Source organism: Girardinichthys multiradiatus, chromosome X (genome assembly GCF_021462225.1).
Source record: "Girardinichthys multiradiatus isolate DD_20200921_A chromosome X, DD_fGirMul_XY1, whole genome shotgun sequence".
Lineage (NCBI taxonomy): Eukaryota > Metazoa > Chordata > Actinopteri > Cyprinodontiformes > Goodeidae > Girardinichthys > Girardinichthys multiradiatus.
Window position 1 is genome coordinate 22,316,925 of NC_061817.1, and position 23,867 is coordinate 22,340,791.

The 23,867-nt window shown below is 37.9% G+C and overlaps 2 protein-coding genes and 1 long non-coding RNA gene across 3 annotated transcripts; all 3 read right to left on the reverse strand.

The window, feature by feature from the left end:
* Nucleotides 1-1,733: 1,733 nt before the first annotated feature.
* Nucleotides 1,734-3,185, reverse strand: LOC124862653. The gene is made up of 3 exons (XR_007036971.1): nucleotides 3,073-3,185; nucleotides 2,326-2,407; nucleotides 1,734-1,771 (listed from the first exon to the last, which is right to left on the reverse strand). It is a non-coding gene; the product is annotated as an uncharacterized LOC124862653 (long non-coding RNA).
* A 327-nt stretch (nucleotides 3,186-3,512) lies between these two features.
* Nucleotides 3,513-13,078, reverse strand: LOC124863127 (nuclear GTPase SLIP-GC-like). Its single transcript, XM_047357375.1, has 15 exons — nucleotides 13,006-13,078; nucleotides 11,971-12,083; nucleotides 10,964-10,988; nucleotides 10,779-10,862; nucleotides 9,369-9,436; nucleotides 9,040-9,234; nucleotides 8,703-8,936; nucleotides 7,535-7,729; nucleotides 7,252-7,427; nucleotides 5,523-5,616; nucleotides 5,351-5,438; nucleotides 5,144-5,265; nucleotides 4,030-4,206; nucleotides 3,769-3,923; nucleotides 3,513-3,615 (listed from the first exon to the last, which is right to left on the reverse strand). The coding sequence occupies exons 1-15, from the start codon at nucleotides 13,070-13,072 to the stop codon at nucleotides 3,513-3,515; spliced, it is 1,896 nt and encodes a 631-aa protein (XP_047213331.1). The 5' UTR covers nucleotides 13,073-13,078.
* A 2,243-nt stretch (nucleotides 13,079-15,321) lies between these two features.
* LOC124863130 lies at nucleotides 15,322-23,274 on the reverse strand. The gene is made up of 11 exons (XM_047357377.1): nucleotides 23,192-23,274; nucleotides 23,011-23,098; nucleotides 22,787-22,908; nucleotides 21,287-21,463; nucleotides 21,051-21,205; nucleotides 20,780-20,897; nucleotides 20,531-20,639; nucleotides 20,298-20,431; nucleotides 19,212-19,293; nucleotides 19,098-19,120; nucleotides 15,322-15,693 (listed from the first exon to the last, which is right to left on the reverse strand). The coding sequence occupies exons 4-11, from the start codon at nucleotides 21,386-21,388 to the stop codon at nucleotides 15,322-15,324; spliced, it is 1,095 nt and encodes a 364-aa protein (XP_047213333.1). The 5' UTR covers nucleotides 21,389-21,463; nucleotides 22,787-22,908; nucleotides 23,011-23,098; nucleotides 23,192-23,274.
* Nucleotides 23,275-23,867: the final 593 nt, after the last annotated feature.

Sequence of the window (23,867 nt, forward strand, 5' to 3'; positions counted from 1 at the left end):
CGCTCAAAGGATTTCATGACCACAGACGTCAGGGCTACAGGCCTGTAGTCATTTAATCCTAGGATGGTGGGTTTCTCGGGCATTGGGATGATGGTGGATCGTTTGTGGCAGGAGGGGACCTCACACGTCTCCAGTGACGTTGTTGAAGATCCGGGTGAAGATCGGAGCGAGTGATTTGCACAGGCTTTCAGGCATGATGGGGAGATGTTTCAGGTCCTCCAGCTTTCTTTGTTTTCATGCGCTGAAAGAGCCTGTTTACCCTCTTCCTCGGAGATCTTTAGTGCAAGGCAGAGGATCTGATGGTGGGGGGTGGTTGCTTTATGGGAGGAATTTGTTCCTGAATGGGATGTAGAGGGATGATTTGAGGTGTGAATGGCTTCTGTCATGTCTGCAGTAGAAGCCATTCAGACGGTTTGCCAGGAGACAACTCTGTTCAGGATGGGTGGAGGGGCTCCTGTAGGCAGTCAGGTTCTTCACCGGACCGGACCATACAGCTGAAGCTTCACCAGTAGAAAGGCTGTTCTTAAGCTTCTCACTGTAGCTTCTCTTGGCTGCTTTGATCTGTTTTGTTAGTTGTTCCTGGCCTGCCTGCACCGCACCCAATCTCCACTGCTGTGACCTTCTTCCTTTTCCCTGGGCAGGTTCCTGAGGTGTGGAGTAAACCATGGCTGTTATTTCCCAAAGGTGCAGAAGGTCTTGGTCTGCAAACACATGTCCTCACAGAAATGATGTATGAAGTCACCACATCAGTTATCGTCTCACAGAAGGGAAATTCAGGTGAACCAGCAGCAAAGTGAAAGGTAAATGAATGCACACATATTTACACCCGACCTGGTAATGCATGGAAGACATTACTTGTTTTCTGCGCATTGTTTTCAAGAAAATAGGGGAGACCATTGTGATTCTATTGTTTCTACATATGACCCACATTGTTGGTATTGTTTGGCCCTATTATAATTGGGACCAATTTAATAGGTAAATGTACAATTCTCACTTTTCAAAGTCACAAGCAACCTAATCATTTTGGAAATAAATTAGACTTACATTCATTTTTATTCCATTTTCCAATAAATTTGACATTACGGCAGAGATGCTGACACCTCAATCAAAAGCCCATCTGTTCACAATATTCACGACATGATGTAGAGAGAAAAACAAATTGTGGTTAAAAACAAAAGATGTATGGGAGATATTGGTTGCAATATTAGCTACTAACATATTTACACTAAATTCAAAGTTTACTTGCAAGCATTTATTATTAGACAAATTTAATCAAGAAATTTTGGCATACATGAAAATAAAACAAATTTATTAGAGTTCCACTTTTGCATATTTATGCTAACTTCTATTATTCAATATTACTTTCATAATGTGATTGGAGACCTTAAGTGAAGCAGTTTTTTTGAGTATAATTGTGGAAACCAGAATGAAATGCTCATTAACTTTATTTTTCACCAGAAAAGATAAAAGGTCTTTGGTCACAACATTTAATGTGGCAATCAATTTATGTCTTGTGATGTAACAAGTACAAATGCAGACAAAGTTGTTAGAGTATTGAGGGTCAAGGAGGAGCATTGTAGATTGAGAAAAGGGATACAAAGTGTTTAAAGCATTGCTAACATAAGTCTGGAAAAACACGTTCACAGTACAAGGCTATTTATAAGGGATGTGTTTTGAATAAAAGGTTTTGTCCATTTCAGGATATTTATGCATCCATAACATATTCAGCTCACGCAGAGTTTCTGCACCATCGCAAGCTCCGTTGACACATCTAAGAAAGCAAATTTGTTTCATTAGGGATTTTTTGCGACACATGTTTACAGTATTCTTAGTGACATATTTACAGTTATGGCCAAACATTATTCACACTCCTGGCAGGTTTAGATTTTAAATTATTTTCAATCATTCAAAAAGTTTGTATCTGATAGGAAATGATACAGGCATCTCTCACAAGTAGACGTTTGTTTTACTTTACTAAAAAAACTGCAAGAGTAAAATTATTTATAGTGTACGTCATAATTAGTGAAAAAAGCTTCATTAAAAATCTTTGCTCTTACTCCACCAAGCAAATCTTCTTTTAATTACTGACTAGATTTTGCATGTTTCCACTGATATTATTTTTGGTTATGAGCCCCAAGGTTTTTTGAGGTTGAAGTGACTTCTTTGCCATCATTGTAATCTTGAGCTCCCTCAATCAGATTAAAACCAGAACTCTGGCTGGATCACTTCAACACTAAAATGGTTTCCAGTGAGAAGAAATGTCTCAGTCAAATAAAAGATTACTTTTAAACCTAAATCTGCCAGGGATAAATAATGGTAATTTACCTGGAATTGAACAGTCTTCAGTCTTGAGGAACGGCTCAATAGATGCCATCATGTTTTTTTCCAAATCACCCACGACATCCATCTAATTTAGCATCAAAACAATTAAAAGCATTCATTCATCTTTTATACCGCTTATTCCATAGTGGGTCACGGAGTAGCTGGTATCTCCAGCAGTCTACGGGCGAGAGGTGGAGTACATCCTGAACAGGTCGCCAATCCATCACAGGGCAACACAGAGACATAAAGGACAAACAACCATGCACACACTCATTCACACCTAAGGGCAATTTAGAGAGACAAATTAACCTAACAGTCATGGTTTTGGACTGTGGGAGTAAGCTGGAGTACCCGGTGAGAACCCACGCATGCACGGGGAGAACATGCAAACTCCATGCAGAAGATTTTTTAATTAAAAAGCATTCATTCCAAAATCAACCACTGATCACAACTTGTACTGATTTACAAATGCTTATGAGTCATGGGATGGTTCTTTCCAGCAGACACACCAAAGTGACTCAGAGTTTATCTTAAGCTGAATGGAGCTAAATACAAGGCAAACCTGGCAGAAAACCAGAGAGAGGCTGCAAAAGACATGAGACTAGTGAGGATCACCTTCAGCAGGTCAATACTTACATACAGCCAGTTATAGCATGATAAAATGTGAAAAAGCTCAAGTGGTATGATTACTTTTACAAGACATTATGGAGAAAAGTCCAGTTTAATTTTAATTAATAAAATGTCACAAACCATCAATTTCTGGAGCTGCTCCAACATGACATCTTTGGCTTTCTCAAACATGGTGTTCTTGAAAGTGTGCACATGTTTCGTCTGCCTCATGTTCTGCAGTGTGTTCTTTCCTCGAACCTGTGGTGCTTCTGCAAAACAGAATGTTCACTTTTGTATATACAGTAGCCAAAATTATTAGCATATTTTGTTTTAATGACATAAAATCAAGTTAACCTTTCCTTACTTTCACAGCACTCTTGAATGATTTCCTCAACTGTCTTTGCTAGACTCATGTAGATTAGTTTTTTGCTGTTGCAAATCTTTTTGCAGAGATTTGTCTTGAGCTTTCCTCCTAAAGAGAAATGTAGTTGACAGTCAAAACCAAAGAGAATCTATACTATTTAATAATTGAAAAAGAAACATGGTACTTTTCTCATGATTTACCTCTTTCATGAGAAATATCAGCTGCAGTTCTGCATCTTTGTACTTTGGTTTAGTTTTTCAATGTCAAGTGAAAACTTATTGATCACCACCCCGTTGAATGGACCGCAGTTTTCTTCATTGCTGGAAAATTTCAACGCATGTAATGAACTGAACTCATAACACCTGTGTTTTTATCTTCTACAGTTGTGTCATGTAAGGTTAATGTAATCATGTATTATTTAATGAGCATGTTTTCCAGGATCAGTAAGGCTTCTATGTTTATGAAGTTCTTACGAGAAGGTTTTCCTGAATTCTTCGTCGATGCTCTTACTCAAGAACGAACTTAATTTTATGTTGAAATTATTTTCATTCCCCTTTTTAGGTCTATGGATTCCACCATTTTTGACAACACTCTTCACGGTGTTGCATTGAGCACTTCCAGTCTTCCTCTGGGGAAAACAGAAATGATTTAAAAAGAAGAGCAAACAAGTAAAAAGACAAAAATAAAAACCGTATTAAACAGATTCACAAAAACGTGACTTTAAGATTACTTACATCAGGCTTTAAGGAGCTCATCAGGATTTTTTCACATGAACTTTTGGATGTTTCAGCTCCTTCATCAAGACATTTTTCAAAGGTGGTGTAGATCTCTCTCATAACATTTCTGATTGCATCAAGTTGACAGTGTAGATTTGTCTCTAGGTCTTCACACAAAGCTTTATTACTGCCATCCTAAAAAAACACATGCATATCTCATTCAAATATGTTAGTATCATTAAATGTAAGTTTTCAGGTGATTACATCTTGACTCTGCTCACAACATTGTGTGGGATTGTTACTTTATCCAAAAATCAGGTATTGTGCTATTGGGACAGACATTGGGTAGTTTTTCACTAAATATTGGGTCAAGAGAGACGGCATGTTAAGAAAAATATATCCCATGTAGAGGATGTAAAGTTACATTTCATGTCAAATGAATTTACTGTAATGACTGCACTAGGTTAAATGGATTTTCTGCAAAGCTCTGTATGACAAAATGTGTTTATGCTCTAATAGAAAGCAACAGTGTAAAACAATCCAAAGAATGCTTTTAGTTTTGGGTTTCTTTAAGCATCATCGCTGTCACAATAACTCAAAATTCTTGTGACTGTAAAAAAAATTTCACAGTAATCAGAATTGGTACAATCATTTATTGAGATGCACCTGTACACATATGCATAAGTATACAGCCATATTCAATAAATTTGAATAATATTGAAAAGTTTATTTATTTTTAGTAACTCAATTCACATTATATAGATTATTTACACATACTGTTTTCAAGCCTTCTGATAATTACAATGATTTTATGCTTACAGCTAATAAAAACACAACCTTTAAGATTAGAATATTACACAGACCATTAAAAGAAAACAAAATGTTAATACAGAAATGTGGGCCAAATTAAAAACCTTTGTGCGGGTATCTTTCATTTCTGCATTGACGTTGTTACTTTTCAAAACGTACTTTTAATTCGAAACGAGCCTCATTCTAATACATATTTTAATTTAATGAATATGACTGTATATAAATACACACACATTCCTATACATATATATGCATTTTCTGAAGATATTTAGGACAACTGAGAAAATAAGGACAATGAAAGGTTTTATCTTTTCAATCTTACTGTTTCTCCCAAGCTGGCCCTTTGAATCAAAGAGAAAATCCGGTGAGCTCCAGAAACATAGTTCAGCGTCTCCGAGTGACGGTCATTCAGATTTTGCAAAAAATCTTGAAGCTTTGGGATTTCTTGGAAAACAAGATTATGTTTACATTAGCTTCAAAGTGACATTGCATTCCTGGGGATTTTCTTTCTTTTTAGGTTTTAACCTACCAGTGTTCTCTGGATGTAGGTGTTTACTTTTCAGAAACTCTGCAGAGCTCACTGTGAACACTTTGAAGCACTCATCGCTGAAATATTTCTGTTGAAAATTCAATTTGTTTTCATCAGTCTGTTTTTAAATGTGGAGAATCACTTTGAAAATCTATTGGTGTTCAAAGCTTACCCTTATCATGGTTAGCTTGTTTAATTCTTTGCTCACTGCTTCCTTGGCTGTCATGTTTCTTTTGAGGATGAAGGTCTGAACATCAGCTGCTGACCTAAAAGAAAACATTAACTGGTGAAACCTGTTTTGACATAAAGTAATAAAACTATACTGTATATGCAGTTCCTTGAAAAACGTTTTATATTTGGCATTTTCTGTTTCCATGTTGCCAATTCAGTGTCAAGATTAACAACGGGTTCTGATAGTTATTTACATTTCATAAATAGACTTTATGTGGCAATGGACTTGGATATTGTTGGACCACATGTGCTGAATATTGGACCATTTGCACGTTGCTGGACGCTACCAGGCCGTTTGGCGTCATCGGCCATTTTGTATCCCAGGATAGCCCGCTACTACGAATCTCTCTCTCACTCGCTGCCCCAGAAGGAAGACTTCAACAAGTAAAATCCACCTTTTATTTTTATTTCTTTATTAGGAATAGCTTGGGCAGGGTAGAGGAGATTAGTGCGATGTAGAATCGCCACTTATAGTCTAATGTGTTCTGAATTGTATGTGCATGCCATTGTTCTTTTGAAATGTGATTACTGTTGTTTTCTGGGGCCGCCGAGTCTCGCAAGATTGTGGTTTTACCATGTGAACACCTGAGAGCAGGTGCGCTGTGAAACTGGACTTCTATAATAACCTTATGGTGAAAATCAACCATTTTCTTTGTCTTCAACTTTACTGCTTACTGGCTTGCCGCCAAAAGTTTTATTATCCTTTGTCCTCGGGGTTTACAACCTTGCTGGGGGGGAGGTTTATAACTGCCTGCATCTCACTGAGCTACACTTTCTGGCGGGTTGCGCTTCCAAAGCTTCGTTCAACACCATATTCCCTTTTCATATGATCACTTTTGCCATAACTGCTGGTTGATTCCATACACACCCACTGCTGTTTTTCTTTATTTTGTTTAGTGAGATATTTTACCCTTCTGTGTAGAACTTTGCATGTTTGAGTAGGTGAAGATTATTGGATCGAAGAGTTGATTGTATCAGGCTGATTGGTTTAATAAATTTTCACGTAGATAAACAGAAGGCGTTTTGTGTTTATTTTGTGCAAGAGTGATTTGTCAGTCAAAATAAGGTTAAAGTTCTCCACGTTTCAGCAGAAACGGTTGATTAAACAGTGACATTTAATAATTGTAATTATCAAAGGCCTTGAGCCATAATTACAACACCAGAGGACAACTCTGGTTTCAATTCATAAATGAGGATTTTGTTTAAGAAATTAATTTAGTCAAATTATGATTTTTAATTATAATTATTGATAAATATTAATTAATCCATAATCATAATTCCAATAATATGCATCGAGAACATTCATTTGAAATCAGAAAGGGGGATCTTGTAGTTCTGAGGGTTCTTTTAGCAGTATGTTTAGTCATATTTTTTATTTTAAACTGTACATGTCTGCCTTAGTTTCAGGTTTCTGAAAACCTTATACGGTTTTTACTTTAAGAATCACGAGTCCAACCTCATAAATCAGCTGGACACTTTGTGTCAGTGTTTAGCTGCATGCTTGTGACAGTCATTCCCACAACATGAATAAATAGTCTTAATAGCCATGTTATTGTTTCAAGACTAAACACTGTTTGCAATTACAATAACAGAGCCTTTAACCCAGATTGATTAATGTCTGAATTGAATGTTTCATCACCTTTCGACTTTTGGCATATTAGTGAACTTACTGATCATGTAAATCTCCAATAACATCAGACTTGGTGCAGATGAAGTGAATGTGACGACATTCGCCACCGTTTCCAAGGAGACTATTAGCACTTTTCAGGATCTCCCAGGATTCCATATCTGATGCTGCTCGGTTGATTTCAGATACAATCCATACTGCAGAACAGTTTCCAACAATCTGAAGTGATGTTTTTTACAATGAGAATTAATACTTATACTAAAATATAACAGTTTAAAGATTAAATAAGGATCAGGTCAACACCACAGTATTAGGATATAATTTACCCCTTTCCACATTGTATCTCTGCTTTTGTTGCGATCTCCGTTTCCTGGAAGGTCCACAAGTGTGACATGCTGGAGAAAATTATTGTTTGGTACCTTGACAGTCACACATTTCACAAGTGGCCAGTACCACTGTTTTATTTCTCCATGTCCTCCTTGTTTGGTATACTTCACAATTATTGCAGATAACTCTTGAGCCTAGAAGACAAATACATATTTGGTTGGTTTTTATGTGATAGAGCAACACAAAGAAGTCGACAATTGTAAAATGGAAAGCAAAGCATACATGGCTATTTCAAAACATAAATATGATTCAGATGCTTTTTTCATATAACCAGAGATTAAATCAGTTTTTATACAGTTTCACCACTTTTTGTAAACCTGTCAGTATGCAAAGTGTAACCAATTGTAAGCTATGGCCAAATGATATGAAGGACAGGAGCCCAAATGTTGTTTAATCAAAGTTGAGTCTACAATGCTTTGACTAGGTCAATTTATGCATCTATTCCACTGCTATCTAATCTAATAGAGTCAGATCAGTTTAACACGGATTAATTTATTTTTCATTACAACTGAGCACCATCTCAATGGGGGCAGGAACTGTTAATAGCAAGGCAGCCCCACAGTCTGAAGTGATGTGATTTAGAGACAAAAATGCAACAACAGCCGAGACTGCTGCTCTGTTAATGGTTGCTGTCAGACTCGGAGTGAAAGAGGAGAGCCAAGGAAGGCTCCAGGCAGCAAGACCCGAAGCAGTGAATAAAAACAGGAGAGAAAAGGAAGCCATGCCATGTCAAATGGAAGGATTCAAACAATAGAAAATGCAAGGATAAGCTATATTGCTACCTAATGCTGGCTTGCAATAATAGTTATCATACACATAACCCCAGCATAAAACAATTTAATTGTTGAAAGTTACTGAAATATGCTGTGACTGCTGACGCTGCCCACTAACCAATAAGTGACTGACAGTCTTCTGAAGTAGCGTTTCAGTGCGACTCAGAACAGTTTGAACTACAAGCAAGCAAGTACTAAAAAAAGTAACGGTCTGACGCAACCATTACTACTGGAAAATCCGAAAAACAAGTCCAACCTGGTCTGTGTATATAATGTCACTATTTTCCCAACTTTTAGCACTAAATATAATAAAATGCAAATTGTTATATCTTACTGATTCACAAGTTAAAATCTTCTTTGTGGACTGATCAAACTCTGGAATCTCTCTGAAGTGTCTGTTATCTATGAGCTGTTTGGAGGATTTTCCTTTCCATTCTTCTCCATACAGTGCTGAAAGCTTTTCAATAAGGTCATGATAGCCATCATTATCATGATCATCATCATGCTTCTCTTGCTCTCCATCTTCTTCAAGAAAGTGATCTACTGTTTCCAACTCATCCTCCCACACCTGAAAAGAAAACATAAATGTGTGTGTTTAGTTTTAGATGTGAAAATCTGCAATGCTTTGGGTAAAGTAGAATACAAGGAAACTGTTTGACAGCTCTGTTTACCTCTTTGGTGATGAACTCAATCTCTGCTTCATACTTTGAGTTGTGCAGGTTAGCCTCCACTTTAATCATAACTGAGGTACATGCATCAACATCTCCAGATGGCAAAAGTTTTCCCACACCAATGACAGCATTTATCAAGGAGGTCTTTCCAGCTCCAGTTTTACCAAAAACACCAACCAGTTGTCTCTTGTCTGTCTTCAGATTTGTAATGTTCATCCTGTTCAAAATTTAGAGAAATATTCATTTTCTCACCTGTGAAATATGTGCAAAATTATTTGTTAGTCCTGGCATGTCTCTCTCAGACTGTGGTGCAACTTGGTAGATCACACCATGCTAGCGTGCCTCCTAGGCCATGATGAGGTCGTAGCCATAGTGTGGCCAACCCTGCCTCGTAATCCTGGAGACCAAGCCACGCCAGTGCACATGAGAATCAGAATCAGAATCAGAATCAAAAAAGCTTTATTGCCAAGTACGTTTTTGGACATACAAGGAATTTGTTTTGGCGTAGTCGGTGCAATACAATACAAATTAAACAGTATAAACATATCTACAATATAATATAAATATATGTGCACAGTTTTAAGTGAGTGAGAGTAAATATAGAGCAGTATAAGATGCAAGAGCAATACAACAGTGCAGATGATCATTGTGCAAGTAAAGCAGGAGTCCATGCTGAGCGTTAATGTAACACATAGAGTTGCAGGTTACAGGTGTAACAAAGTCGATCATTGACCTCCTGCCTAGGGTGTCCTGGTGCCAAGTGCACTGATGGACACCCTAATGTTTGAACATGGTGTTCATTATGGACAATCCGTGACTAGCACAGAAGTCCAATAACAAAACACCAAGAAGGCCGGGTACTCTGCACTGCCACTCGGCCCGTAGGCTGAAATGATAGTCAGAGACCTCTCCCCAACCCGAAGGCGCAGGGATACGACCCTCTTATCCACTGGGGTAAACCCCAACACGAGACGGCTGAGCTGGGGGGCAACAAGCAAACCCACACCAGCCAGCCGCCTCTCCCCGTGGGCCACTCCAGAGTAGAAGAGAGTCCAACCCCTCTCAAGGAGATGGGTTCCAGAGCAGACGCCGTGCGTGGAGGCGAGCCCGACTATTTCTAGTCGATATCTCTCGACCTCCCGCACAAGCTCAGGCTCCTTCCCCCCCAGCGAGGTGACATTCCACGTCCCTAGAGCCAGCCTAAGCATCCGGGGATTGGGCCACTGAGGTCTCCACCTTCGTCCGTCACCCAATCCTCTTTGCACCGGTCCCTCACGGTTCCCCTGCAGATGGTGGACCCACTGGGGGATGGCCTCGCGTCTCTCGTTCGAGCTTGGCCCGGCCGGGTCACGCAAGGAGCGACCCGGCCACCAGGCGTTCTCCGACGAGTCCCGACCCCAGGCCTGGCTCCAGGGTGGGACCCCGGCTCCGCCGTACCGGGCGACGTCACGTGCCTCGATATTTTTGTCCTCATGAGGGATTCTTGAACCGCTCTTTGTCTGACCCATCACCTAGAGCTTGTTTGCCATGGGAGACCCTACCAGGGGCATTTAGGCCCCAGACAACATAGCCTATAGGATCATTTGAGCACTCAAACCCCTCCACCACGTTAAGGTGGCAGGTCAAGGAGGGGTAAAGATTGTCTTGATTATGGATTACAATTACAAAATATCCAGAATTTAGCTAAAAATTCATCATAATTCTATATCAATGACACCTTTGATCAAAAAAATGAGTACCTGAGAATTGAAAACTGTCACGCTGCCGTTTTACTGCTGGTTTCTCTTTGCAACATTGCTCCTGAACGTCAAGTTTTCGCTTCCCTTGTTACAATAAAAATACATTGGTTAAGTCTCTCAATAGCTGTTGTTATATCAAAATAACAAACTATATGATATTTAGGTTAAGACATTATATTTCCCACCTGTATCACTTGTGGAGGACAAATTCTGAGGATCCACACAAAAATTTCATTATTTTGATTTTGGACAATTTTACACAGTTACATGCACAAGTCTTATGTTGATTCAAACGTAATGTGTTCTCTAGCTTTTTATTTTGATAATACAATAAACTGTCAGGAATCTGAGGTGTTCGTGTTTATGTGATTGGTTTGTGTTATCACCTCAGGTTGTCACTAGCGAGCGCAGATGAACCAACATTGCCTTTTTTTGAGCTGGTGTGCCTTTGCACACCTGTTTCTTATCATCATCAGCTGGTCTATAAGATGAGCTAGAGTGTTAACCTATGTGATGACCTAAGCCCTCTGTGCTCCTGTTCAGACCTCTGTGTTGTTGCTTCACAAGTCTAAATAATCATGTGCTTTCTTTCCTCAAGATAACCTTCAGTGTTGAGATCACAATCTTCCTCAAAACCATGACAGTAATTTCATTTTTTTATTAATCCACAGGAATAGAGATGATGCTATTCTTTGTATGAAGATAGTTGTATCACAAGACAAATGACTGAACCTTTAAACATTTTGTCATTTTGCAACCAAAATCGTCTATATTTTTTATTGGGATTTCATGTGATAGACCAACAGAAAGTAGCACATAATTCTGAAGGGGAAGGAGACAGGTAGATCGTTTTAAATATATATATACTGTATATATATATACAGTATATATATATATATATATATATATATATATAAACATGTTTATATGTACATACAAACATGTTTATATGTACATACACACATGTTCTTTTCACTTTAGGAAGAACAAAACATCAATAGTGAAAAAACTGTCCTAAACAAATAAGTCAATAGCTGTGAAAAGGTGGAAAAAGATACTCCAAAATACTTGCAGATGTAACTGCTACAAAATATGGTATGTATATATATATATATATATATATTTCCATGTGTGTGTGTGTGTGCGCGCATGTGTGTTAGGTAGATGAATGATTAATACTGCATGGCATTACCTTTAACAGCTCGAGTCTCTTCTTGAACAGTGGTCTTGCTTCCACTTTTGGTATCAGTTTGTCAATTTCTTCATCCTCAAGACAATAAAGCGTCTCTCTGTCAACCCCTTCATCTGTAATCCAAAGAGACTCCATTAACCACAACTTTTAGGAGGGATGAAAACATCTATTTTGCGCATTTGTGAAAATGTTATTAGCACTGTTATTTGTTAAGGAACGAGGTTTATTTCCTGTTAAATTATTGTTTGGTAAAACCTTTCATTAAAAAAAATTGCTGACCTCTTATAATTTCAATAAAAGGTGTTTCCATGATAGTGAAGGTTGATGACTTACTACAAATAGGGTGAAAATCACCAATAAATCATGCTAATTTTGCCAGATTTATAATAGTTAGTGACATCATAAACCTAAAAATGTATTTGAAACATTATCTTGTTTGTTAATCCCATCACCAACCTGACACAAAAGTGATGCTTAATGATAAAATCTGGGCATTTTTAACAAATGCTGTCCTGGTGCAAACCTTTATGTTATAAAAAATAAAACTTTGTTCTCAAAACCCAACTTTTTAAATTAGAGCCATTCAAATTTTTTGCTGATTTTACACTGCCATCTAATGGTGGAAAAAGAGTAAAACCTTTGTTTTGCATTCAGTGTGCATTCAGTAAAATGTCCATAAAGAAACAATGTTTAACTCCCTGCAATAGGGTCCACCCCAACGACACATTTTCAATGAACATCACAACTGTTGCTCTGCATGAAAAGAAACTCACAACTAACAGCATCTAGGCAATGCTATTATCTAATTATGGCTTTTTAATGCTAATTAATTAAAATAACATGCAAAGAAAAAGATAATGAATAAATATTAAACAAACTCATCAAACAGTAGCTGTGATTTTTCTTTAAAACAATGTGTTCATGAGGCTCAGGAGTGTTTGTGTCACTATAGCTAAAGTTATGAGTCAATGTTGGTAGACCATACACAACGCACAAAAGACTCCTCATTAACAGTCATGAATTGAAATACTTTACCTTTAAATATCTCCATAAACTCACTTAGACCCCACTGGTTCAGTTTGTCACACACAAAGGAATCCATTTCCAAGAACAGAAACTGAAAGTAAAAAATCTGATCGTTAGGATCAGTGGTTACCTGTCAACATAACAATTATGATCAGTTACATCTTCCTAGAAGGCGTGCTGAAGAAATGCATTTAGAATAAACTTTTTAGAGTTTAAACTAACACATTTGAGATCCTCACCTGTTTTTGAAGGTAATGCAGAGTCAAATCAAGCAGGATAGGAGGAGCAGAGAATGAAAAGAGCAAAAACAGCAGAAAAAAAATGACAACACACTTTGTGAAGAAGATCACATGAAGTATTACCAGTTTTCTGGAGAGACTGATTGCTGATCACGGAACAGATAAACATGAATAGTAGGGTGTGGTCCGTTGGAGAACTCAGAGACAGGAGGAGATCAGGAGAGAAATGCGTCTGGGTATAAATGGCAAATGAGGAAATGAAGATACCAAAATTAGAAAATCACCTGGAGCAGTTGAATGACACATTTTCATTTGAAAGCTAAACAAGTTTCATTTTTATCAAAGTAAAGAGAAATACCATGGCACGTCTTTTGTGAGTTGTACTCATAAATGTTTAAATTGTACACCATATTTTTTCAAATATTTTCTTACAACTGTAAAACTTTTGCAGCTGGTCTTTGCATGTCTTTCATGTTCTTCAGTTAAGATCTTTCTTTGCTATTTGTACACATGTACTCAGTTTGGGTACATAGGAAGTCTAGTGCAGTGCTTCGATTCAAGAACCAGTGATGATAAAAACCATAAATAAGAGGCAAAGATAAATAACTATGAAGAAAAGACAATAAGAACCAAGCAACCCTGTGATGATCCTGTGCTTACTGAGGCCAAAGAAGACCCTTTGTCCTGTCAATGAAGACATCCAAGATCCAGTCCAGTTGATGGTAGGAGGTGAGACCTCAAGGCATGCCTGTTGATCAGTTTCCCTGCCTTGAAGGTAGCAAACACTATCTCCCAGGAAGCACATCATACTGTGATTTCTATTGATGTCTATGTAGGTGTTGTAGTGTCTTGTGGAGCGCAATGGCCACTGTGTTGTCCAGTAACAGTTGGAGCAGCAGGCAAACTGGACTGAGGTTCTTGGAATTATGATGGATGCTTTGAATGTGCGTGAGACATCTGCACTTAAAAACTAATTGGCAATATCTGTACATCCACCTGCTAGTTTATCAAGGCCATCAGAACCCGTGGTGGTACTTTGTCAGGACCTGTTGGTTTACAGCACTTCAGTCAAAAGCTAGACTCTTACCTTGCTCTCACTGCTGCAACATAGTCGTCCGGTCATTAAAGATGTTACCTTTTGGTAGGTCTGACTACAAACATTATGCACCACATGATTTAATGATATTTTGTACTTTTGTGATTTCCATCTCTTAACTGCACACCTTTTATTTTTGTCAAATCTTAAGTTGTCATGATAAAGAAAAAAAACATCATCAGATTTCATACTGGTAACTGAAAAAACAATGGCCACAAGTCAAAAGTTGCTGCTGTCTTTTTTAATTTTTTTATAAACATCCCATGGTGCCACCCTCTTTTTTGCATGCTGAATAACTCTTGTGTGCTTCCTGTTTACTGTTGTAACTTGTTTTAGACGAACCATAAGTTGCTACAAACAGCATTATTTAATTTCCTCTGAACCACATCACTGAACAAACAAAAAAAACAACACATGATGTTTATAAGAAATTTCTAAACAAGAATTTGTTTTTCGCCTCAAAAACCTCGAAAGATAAGTGAGCATATAACATGCGTAAATATTTTCTGAAAACAGAGGAGTAAAAACTGAAATGAGACCTTGAGAGGCAGGCAAAGTAAGGAAGGCAAATATGTATAGCACATTTAATCAACAAGACAATTCAAAGTGCTTAATGTGTTCAAATTGCTTTACATTCAGGAAGTCGTTGTAGCTTGCCAGTGACTGGTTTTTATCTGCTTCTACCAAAACATTTACCTTCTGGTCATGGTCTGGGCTGGTGTTTCAGTTCTCTTGGGATTGTTCAGATTTTTTGGATTTGGTTCCTCGTTTCAATGCCCGGTCCGCTGGCTGGAAGGGTCGCCTGAACAGTGTGCAGCGTTGATTGTGGGTATGGCTTTGCTTTGGTGGAGGGGCTGGCATGCCTGCTTGGTGTGGCGGGGGTATGCGGTGCGGGTGTGTGTGTGGCCGGCATGACGGGGTGCCTTCGGGTTTGTGGTGTAGGATTGGTGGAGTGACCAGTATTTGACACGCTGTGGTGACCCTCTTCCATTACTTCCTTCTGTGGCTCTGGTCCGCCGGGCTGCTGTCGCATTCGGGTGGGTGGGGCATTGCAGTGCGTCTTGTACATGCACTGGGGTGGCCCCCTTTTTTGGATGTGTAGTCACCACCATTTGGATTGGCTAAGCAGTGACGGTGGAGCTGAGCTGGTTGGTGGTTCTCCTTGGGCTGACGTTGCAGCGGCGGTGATGTGGTGCATTTGTGTGGTTGCAGGGGCTGTCTGCCCATGCGGGTGAGTTGATCCTGTCTTGGTGTGGGGTCGGGGGGTCCAATGTGGGTACAGGGCTTGGTGGTGTCTGCTCTGATACGCTTGGGGGTAATGGCTTGGGTGGCGGTGTGTGGAGTCCTTGCCATTGCAGCATGCTATTTGGTGGGGTTAGGGATGCGGCAGGAGTGCTAGGGGCAAGTGCTGTGAGTGGAGCTTTTGTTGTATGGATGTGCCTTCATTGGCTTTTTGTGGGTGCAGCTCTCTTTTGGGGGTGTGCCTCTGTCGGGAGGAGATTCATGACATTTGTTTTTGGGGACATATGTTCTTTATTTTTGTCCTTGTTGGGGAAGGCCCTTTGGGGAAATTAATATTGGGACTCATCGGGGGTGGAGGGTTCATTGGGTTAAGATAAGAATTTATTGGGGGATTGGGACTGTTTCATCCTGGGGTGTATTTGGTTGTCAGGCTAATTTGGACCAGGTGGACCCTTCTTTTTTTGTTTGTGGCCCCTCTTTCTGGATGGTTGCGAGGGTCGTTGGGTGCTGAGATCGGGGCAGGTGGTCTGGGTCTGGCCAGGATCGTTCAGATTCGGGCGGTGCCGGCCCTAGTATGGGCTGGTGGCTTGGTCTGCCTGTCTCCACCCCGGGTTGAAGGGAATCACCTCCTGTGTTTGAGGCTGGTCGCCGTCCATTGTTGTGTCTTTTAATTGGGTGTGTGGGTGTGAGTGTGTTTACATGTAGGCATGAGGGTGTATTGGTAGTTCTCAAGTCTGAAGCTGGGTGCTTTGGTGTGTGCTGGGTCACTCTCGGTCACTGCTTGCCAGTGCCTAGGCCCCTGGCTCTGTCGGGCCTCTGCTTGGGGGGTAATGTGTCCCAGGGTCTCGGGTCTCTAGGTCCATGGCTGGATCTGCTCTGGCGTGGACGGCTAACGTATCAAATTATTATTTTTGTGTACATTACACCCCTAATATCTGGATATTGTTTTTGTAAAGCAAAGCCTCTCTGGCACATGTAGGCAACCTGCTACTTCTGATGGTATGCCTGAAATGCCACTACAGGAACTGTGGAAAAGAAATTGTGATAACCCTTTGAGTTTGAGTTGAATTTCCTCATGTGCAACTCATAACGTTTAAAGCAGGATTAAGCCCCTGGTAACCAATTGTCAATTGTTTGACATTCTTCATTGGAAAGTTGGAGAAAATCCACTGCAAATCAACAATTTAGCCAATCCCACTGAGCTCACTTAATTTCGATGATTATCTAAACTGCAAAAACAATATAAATCTTTCAGGCTTGCTTAAATTACAAAAACAACATGTTAATTTGAGATTTAAATATCAGTATATGCATAATATCAACATTATTCATAAAATTTAATGAAAACACATTTTGTTACAAAATTGCTCCATTATTCTGTTAAATTTGGATTGAACAACATAAATAATCCTTCTCTTACAACCTACGTTTTTTCAAAATTGGGTGTTAAATAAAATGCATTATAGAAAGGGTATTATATATCTGAGGAACAAAGACAAATTTGTAAAAGTATATATTACAACAAACGTTGCAGCTGCAATTAACCTGTTTAGACTGGATGTCTTTAAAAACGGAAACTAACCATTAGTCTAAGATCTAAGATCACGATACCAGTGAAAAACTGAAAGGTTTCCTTCCCCAGATGAGTTAAAAACAGCATTGTGATTTAGACAAGGAATGAGGCATGATCTTTTATTGCAACATTTGCTGAATTGTCTATAATTTAAATGTGTTTACTTTGTCAGACAGAGCAGCTGGATCATGAAGTACATGTTTCCGCACACATAGGTCCAGAGTAGTTAGTGTTAGATAGGGGTAAATTAATATTAAATGAAATAAGCTTGTGGTCAGAGATGGGCAGATCTGATGTGGTACAGTTAAAAGGAGTTAGAGTGGAACAGCATAGAATGTGCAGAATGGGTCCTTTCCTATGTGTGGACAAGTCAACATGCTGCTGCATTCCAAAACTGTCTGAAAAAGAAGATAAACCCTTTGACAAAGTCTTGCTGATATTGTCTATGTGAATATTAAAAACACCCAGTAGGACAATATTTCAAAATAAGGAGCACAAATACATTAAAAGAGAAGAAAAATCAATTACAAAATCCTTACTGGGTTTGGGAGGCTGATAGATGATAGCTAAAAAGGTGGGGACAGGTCCATGGACTTGTAGTGTTTTAAATTTAAAGGAGTTGAATGTGGAGACATTGGCAGAAGACACTATCCATTTGTCACTGTAGAGCATTGCGAGACCACCCCCTCTTTCTGCAGAGCGTGGTTTACATTTGTGAACAAACCCACGAGGAACGGCATAACATAATTTTCCTGTTGCCAGCTTTCTGTCAGGCACAAGAAGTCAAACTGTTTAACCTGCAGGAGTCTGTAGACAAACAGACCCTTTTTGTTCAGAGACCGGATGTTTAGCAATCCAACAGACATACAGATGGTACTGAAGTTGTTGCTAGTCAAGCTGGAAAGGTTAGATATTACACTGTGTTCAACAATGAGCTGGTGTTTTGTCTGTGGACAAAGTGATGATGACCAGAGGGTTTTCTTCCATCTGGACTTAGAAAGACCAGAGCACCTGAAAATTACTTACATCTAAGTAGAATCCATTAAAAAACAAAGTAGTTAGAACATTCTTTCTTTAATCCAGACTAAATCCTTTAAAAAACTCAACAAAATACAGTAAAGCTGCAGAATCTTTGACAAGTCAGCTGAAACCAGTGTAGTACACAGTATGCATAGATGTACTATGCTGATGATGGAAGGTGTGGTATGTTACATGACTGAGATTAGGAGGAGTTTGGATGTTATGGATAAGCAGGGGAGGAAGTGGAGATGGCGAACACAGGCAAACACAATGAGTGACTGAATGAGGAAACATACACTATTTTGCCAAAAGTCTTTGTGTGTCCACTATTCTGAATCTACAAGGTCAATTTTTGGTTTTTATATTTATTCCAACGGTTACCACCAAGAGCAAACAAGTAAAAATACAACGACATTTACAGCTAAAGCTGTCTCTATCTTTATTATACAGTAATAGGTTTCTGGCTTCTTATGTAAAATTCTGGTTCTGTTCAACCAGACGTCTTTGTCATTAATTACACTTTTTTATTTATCTTTAACAATCAGAAATCATTTGTCAAAGAACAAATAAAAGCCTAAGTCCTTCAAAATAAAGTAAAAAAAACTTTTTGTAAATATTATGATTACCATATACACATTTATTTTAAAAAAATGGTTATAGATCAGAAAAACATGACAATAGCAGTAAATTAGTTTTACATCAACAATAATATTCTTGAAGCAAAGATGGTTCAGTATTCATCATGCAGACCTTTATGGCTTCAGTGGAGCTGTTACTTTGAAAGACAGCATTATTTAAAGCATAGAACATTATTATAGTGTACATAGTCAAAATAAATACATATATTTACTGTCATGTTTAAAACTTTACCCTTTCCACAAGGTGCCCTAATTTAAGCTGCATTTGTCTGCTCATTGCAGAATTTATTTACCATTGTGAGCTCTGTTGAAACATCTAAAAAAGGAATTAATGATTAAAAATAGCATCAGATATTTACAGAATACCTTTCAGTCCTCATTTCAAACACAAATAAGTCTTGCTTTACCTGGAATTGAGTGTCCATCAGTCCTGAGGGAGAGTTCAATGGAGTTTTTCAATGTGTCCATCATTGTGCTCAGGATTTCCACCTAATTTAGTATCAAAACCTTTATTATTGGGTAGAAGTCTAAAACTAAATTCAAGGCAAACAAATTTATACATACAGCACCCTCTGCAATTACCCACAGATGTATTAAAAACCATAAACAAAACTCTTTTAATGCAATAGCATAATCTCACACTGCAAATCTTAGAAAAATCCAACCTTTAAATTGGCATGGGGGTATACAACTTTAAGAAACAATCACCAGTGCCACAGTTATCAGCATCTATGGCATTTCTATTAAAAAACACAGAAACTGGATCTTGCATCATTTAATTCATACTTTATCCTTAACAAACCCTATAAAATCTTGACTTAGATATCTGTTAAAATTATACTTTAGCTTTTTTTAGTCAGTCACAGTGTCTAAGATCTTATGCTACAAATGAATAACTACTTGTTTCTCTGAGGTATAAATAGGTGGTGACAAAGATGCCTATTCCACTTGTCCACTCTTAAAAATAGGAAAGACAAGAGAACATGTCATGTGCAAAAGATATGTGTGGAAATCAGGAAATGCTACAAGAAAACACTGTAGCACCTTGGCTATTCTATTCTACCATCACAAACCTTATTGTAAGGAGTTTGCTAAAATACTTTAGGGTCTTTAACTGGAACTGTGTAATTTGGTCAGATGGAGATTACACTTTTTGAGGCAACAAACACTCAGGTTCATCTGAAGTAAAACAAAGGATTAATATGCAAAAAAAAGCACATCATACCCACTATTAAGTAAGTTGAAGGATCTGTGATGCTGTGGGCTATTTCTTTCCTCTGAAGGACATGGGAACCTTGCTAGTATGCATGGCATCATAAACTCTTTAACATATTGTTGCAAAATAGATACATTTCTTATTAAGCCTTTTTAAACATCTTTATCAGTGTGCCAGTAAATGTTGAGGGGATTGTTTCTGAAATAACTGTTACATTGAGAGTTCAGCTTTTGCTGTGACTGGTCAACATAAATTCAATATCAAAATAAGGACAAACCCTTAAGCTCAGGAGGTGGTTCAACATGACATCTTTAGCCTTCTCAAACATGGTATCCTTTGATTCATGAACATGTTTTACTAGTGTTTCTCTCATTTTCTCCAGCATACCAGGACCTGAGTACCCTCCTGCCACTGCAAAACAGACGATTAGAGATTTATTGCGAGCAGTAAGAAATAATATGAATATGTTTTTTTTCAAAATACATGTCATATAATAATGGCATTTCTCACTTTTATAGCACTCTTGCATGGTTTCCTCAATTGTCTGCGTCAGACTGCTGTAGATTATTTTCTTTTGGTCTCGAATCCTTTTGTTTAGTTTTGTCTTAATTTTTTCCTCCTAAGAGAAATGTAAGAAAAACATTTCACCACAACACCTTCATATTTTTTTACACTGTAAGGCAACTAAAAAAAACTCAAATGCTTTTATAAGAATCTGTCATAAATTGCAGCATTTCGTTTTTAATGAACAAGATTTACCTCTGTCTCGAGAAATATCAGCTGCAGTTTTACATCTTTGTACGTGTGCTTCAGACTTTCGGTGTCGAGTGAAAAGTTGTTGATGACTCCATTAAATGGACCACATTTTTGTTCATTTCTGAAACATTTTGACATGTTGAAGTCATTCAACAATGGTATCTTATCATTACTTTCTTACTTTTAGTAAACTCTAACATTTGCAATGTGGATTTCAAAGGTTTACACTCTCACCAGAGTTGGAAAATATTTTATATGATTATAAAGTTCTTACGGGAAAGTCTTCCTGAATTCCTCATCGATGCTGTCAGTCAGGAATGAAGTGAGTTTCATGTTGAGGTTTATCTCTTTTCCATTTTTAGGTTTGTAGACTCCGCCATTTTTGAAAACACACTTTAATGTTCCGTGATAACCACTACCTGTCTTTCCCTTAAAAATGAAAATGAATTATTTTGAACACATTCAACTGAAAATTTTAATAAACTCAATGTTTACAGCCAAGTAACATACCCGAGGAAATAAGAAGTGATTCAACGTTTTATCACATGAGTGTTTGGAATTTTTTACGCCCTCTTTCAGGCAAGATTCAAAAACGTGTGAAGCTTTTTCCATTGCTGTTTTGACTTGATAAAGATGAAGGGCTATGTGGCTGTCAAGCTCTTCACATACATCTTTGTTTTTTCCAGGCTAAAAAGACAAACAAGCACATTGTTAGTACATCCAGAAAAGCCTAATAACTGTCTGTGTTTGGAATACTTCCTTTTGCCTCTGAGACCTGCTTAAATAATATTAGTAATAATAATAGTAGTAATTATAAAGAGCATTTGACTTAAATGATTCTTTCAAGGACTTTAATGATACTGCACAAAAATTGTATTAATAAGTAATAAAAAATATCAAATGACAGTATACAGAAAATGGCTATTAAAAGCACTAAAGATTTTAAAGTCAAAGTTGATTGGCTTTGAAAATGTGGAAAAAATTAATGTTGCATCTCTGATGTTGGAGAGAGCACCAAAGTTGATAACGTCTACTCAACTGAAAGCTCCCAAGTCAATGGCAGAAATGAAAGAAACAAAGAAGGTGGATCTCAGAGTCTGTGAAGAAGTGACGATGTGCAGAAAATCAGAGAAATGTGGAGGTGAGAGGTTATGGGGAGACTTGAAAGTTTGAAGATGATCCTTGAAATCAATGCACTATTTTGCAGTAAGCCAATGAAGTTTTTGGAGGACAACAGCAGTATGCTAAATGGAGGGAGTTCTGGTAATGAACCACGCATTTGAGGTTTATTGCAGTCAAAGTCAATGAACAAGCAAGGACAGAACTGCAGTAGTCAATCTGAGATTTAACCCAAGGATTTACAAATATAGCAGTATTACTAGTTGTAAGTAATGAGCGTCTTCGACTAATGCTACATAAATGAAAGTTTACATACCAAGCAACTTGATCTGTTTTTCAAAGGTTAAGAGACAATCAAAAATGACATGTAGGTCTTTAACTTTGGAGAGATAAGAGATTTAATAACAGATTTAATAACCAAGTGCTGCCCTATGTTTCTTTCTTGCGGTTTCATATTAATAAGTCAGCAGAATGTTTTACAGTAATTTCCAATAGACATGCAGAGGGAGGAGAAGGAGGAAGAGTGGAATACAGATGGGTGTGTCATTTGCCTATGAATGAAGGTGGTAGGTTTCCTAAAAATGTAGCCAAGAAGTTGAAGATGGATAATAAACTCAAGGGTGGGTAAGAAATAGCCCTGGGAAACACCACCGATGAAGCTCGTGATCTGAAATGTTTTGACTGCACATACTTATTACAAACTGAGTGAACGTGAAGCGGCAATAACACCATCTTATTCCATATCATGAGATTGTATCAAAGGCAGAACTCAGAACAAAGAAGCCCAGGTATGTTTAACAGACTAGAATCAGTAGATCATTTGTAATTTTAACCAGTTAATTAATTTTCTGTGAAAACATTTTTATATAAAAAGTTCATATACAATCTTACTGCTTTTGTCAGCCTGGCTCCTTCAATCAAAGAGAGGATCCCCTTAGCTCTAGAAATGTAGATTAAGGTCTCTGAGTGAGAGTCATTGAGATTTTGCAAAAACTCCTGAAGCTTGGGGATTTCTGTGAAAACAAAACCTTATTTACTTTACTCCAACAGTGTCACAGCCAGGTAGCTGAAATGGTCATTGTCACCGACAAGGTAATCAGACAGATTTAACATACCAGTATTCTCTGGACTGAGAACGTTTTGTTTCAGAAACTCATTGGAGCTCACTGTGAACACTTGGAAACATTCGTCACTGAAGTGTTTCTATATAAAGCAGATTTTTTCTTTTAGTTTGTATGTTTTTTGTAGTTGTGACAAGTGTTTCTATTAGTTGTTCTGACAACAATCAAAGCTCACCTTTATCTTGTGTAGCTTGTTGATTTCCTTGCCCACTGCTGCCTTTGCATCTGTGTTTCTTCTGAGGATTAAGGCCTGAACATCAGCTGAGCTGAAAGAAAAGATATATTGATGCTTGAGAGTTGTTTTTGCTTGAGATTGCTGTTTTCTACAGAATCTTGATCCATTATACATTCTATTCACTCACAAGTAAAACGTTTATAACTGTAGTAAAAATGATATTCCAAAATTAGCCTGAAATTAGAAAGAAATTTATGGAATTGTTGAACATATTATCAAATAAAGAGACTACCAGGTAGATGTGCGGCATATTTTTTCATGAAGTCCGATTTTAGAAGCAGTTACAGTAAAACATCTGCAAGTTTTACAGACTAGGATTTTTTTTTCTCTTAATTCTTTAGGGCAAAGTAGTTTTAGGAACTTTTAGCTGGAAGGTTTATGTTGGTCAATTGTATTTTTTTTAATCATACCATTAGAAAAGTCTGGACTTTGATTCCTTCCATTAATTTTTTTCTTTTTGAACCGTGTCCTGTTCGGCGGAGTAGCGCTCAGAATTGTTGTCTGAGTGCCAAGAAAAAGCCCAACAAATTAGTGGAGCTATACCGCTTTACGCTTTAACACTCTTCCTTATAGTTATAAAAGAAACTTTATTAGCAACTGCTTTGGGATTATTTCA

Bases quoted from the DNA above. Each gene is read 5' to 3' on its own strand.
- LOC124863130 (XM_047357377.1), bottom strand. From the start codon at position 21,388: ATGGAAAAAGCTTCACACGTTTTTGAATCTTGCCTGAAAGAGGGCGTA. The intron at 20,432-20,530 runs GTGAGAAATGCC...TCTGTTTTGCAG, and splicing joins CATGCAAGAGTGCTATAAAA to TGGCAGGAGGGTACTCAGGT. The intron at 15,694-19,097 runs GTAAATAAATTC...CCCACCAAATAG, and splicing joins TTTCAACAGAGCTCACAATG to CATGCTGCAATGGCAAGGAC.
- LOC124863127 (XM_047357375.1), bottom strand. From the start codon at position 13,072: ATGGATTCCTTTGTGTGTGACAAACTGAACCAGTGGGGTCTAAGTGAG. The intron at 12,084-13,005 runs GTAAAGTATTTC...TTTGGATTACAG, and splicing joins GTTTATGGAGATATTTAAAG to ATGAAGGGGTTGACAGAGAG. The intron at 10,989-11,970 runs GTAATGCCATGC...GTGGATCCTCAG, and splicing joins AGAGACTCGAGCTGTTAAAG to AATTTGTCCTCCACAAGTGA.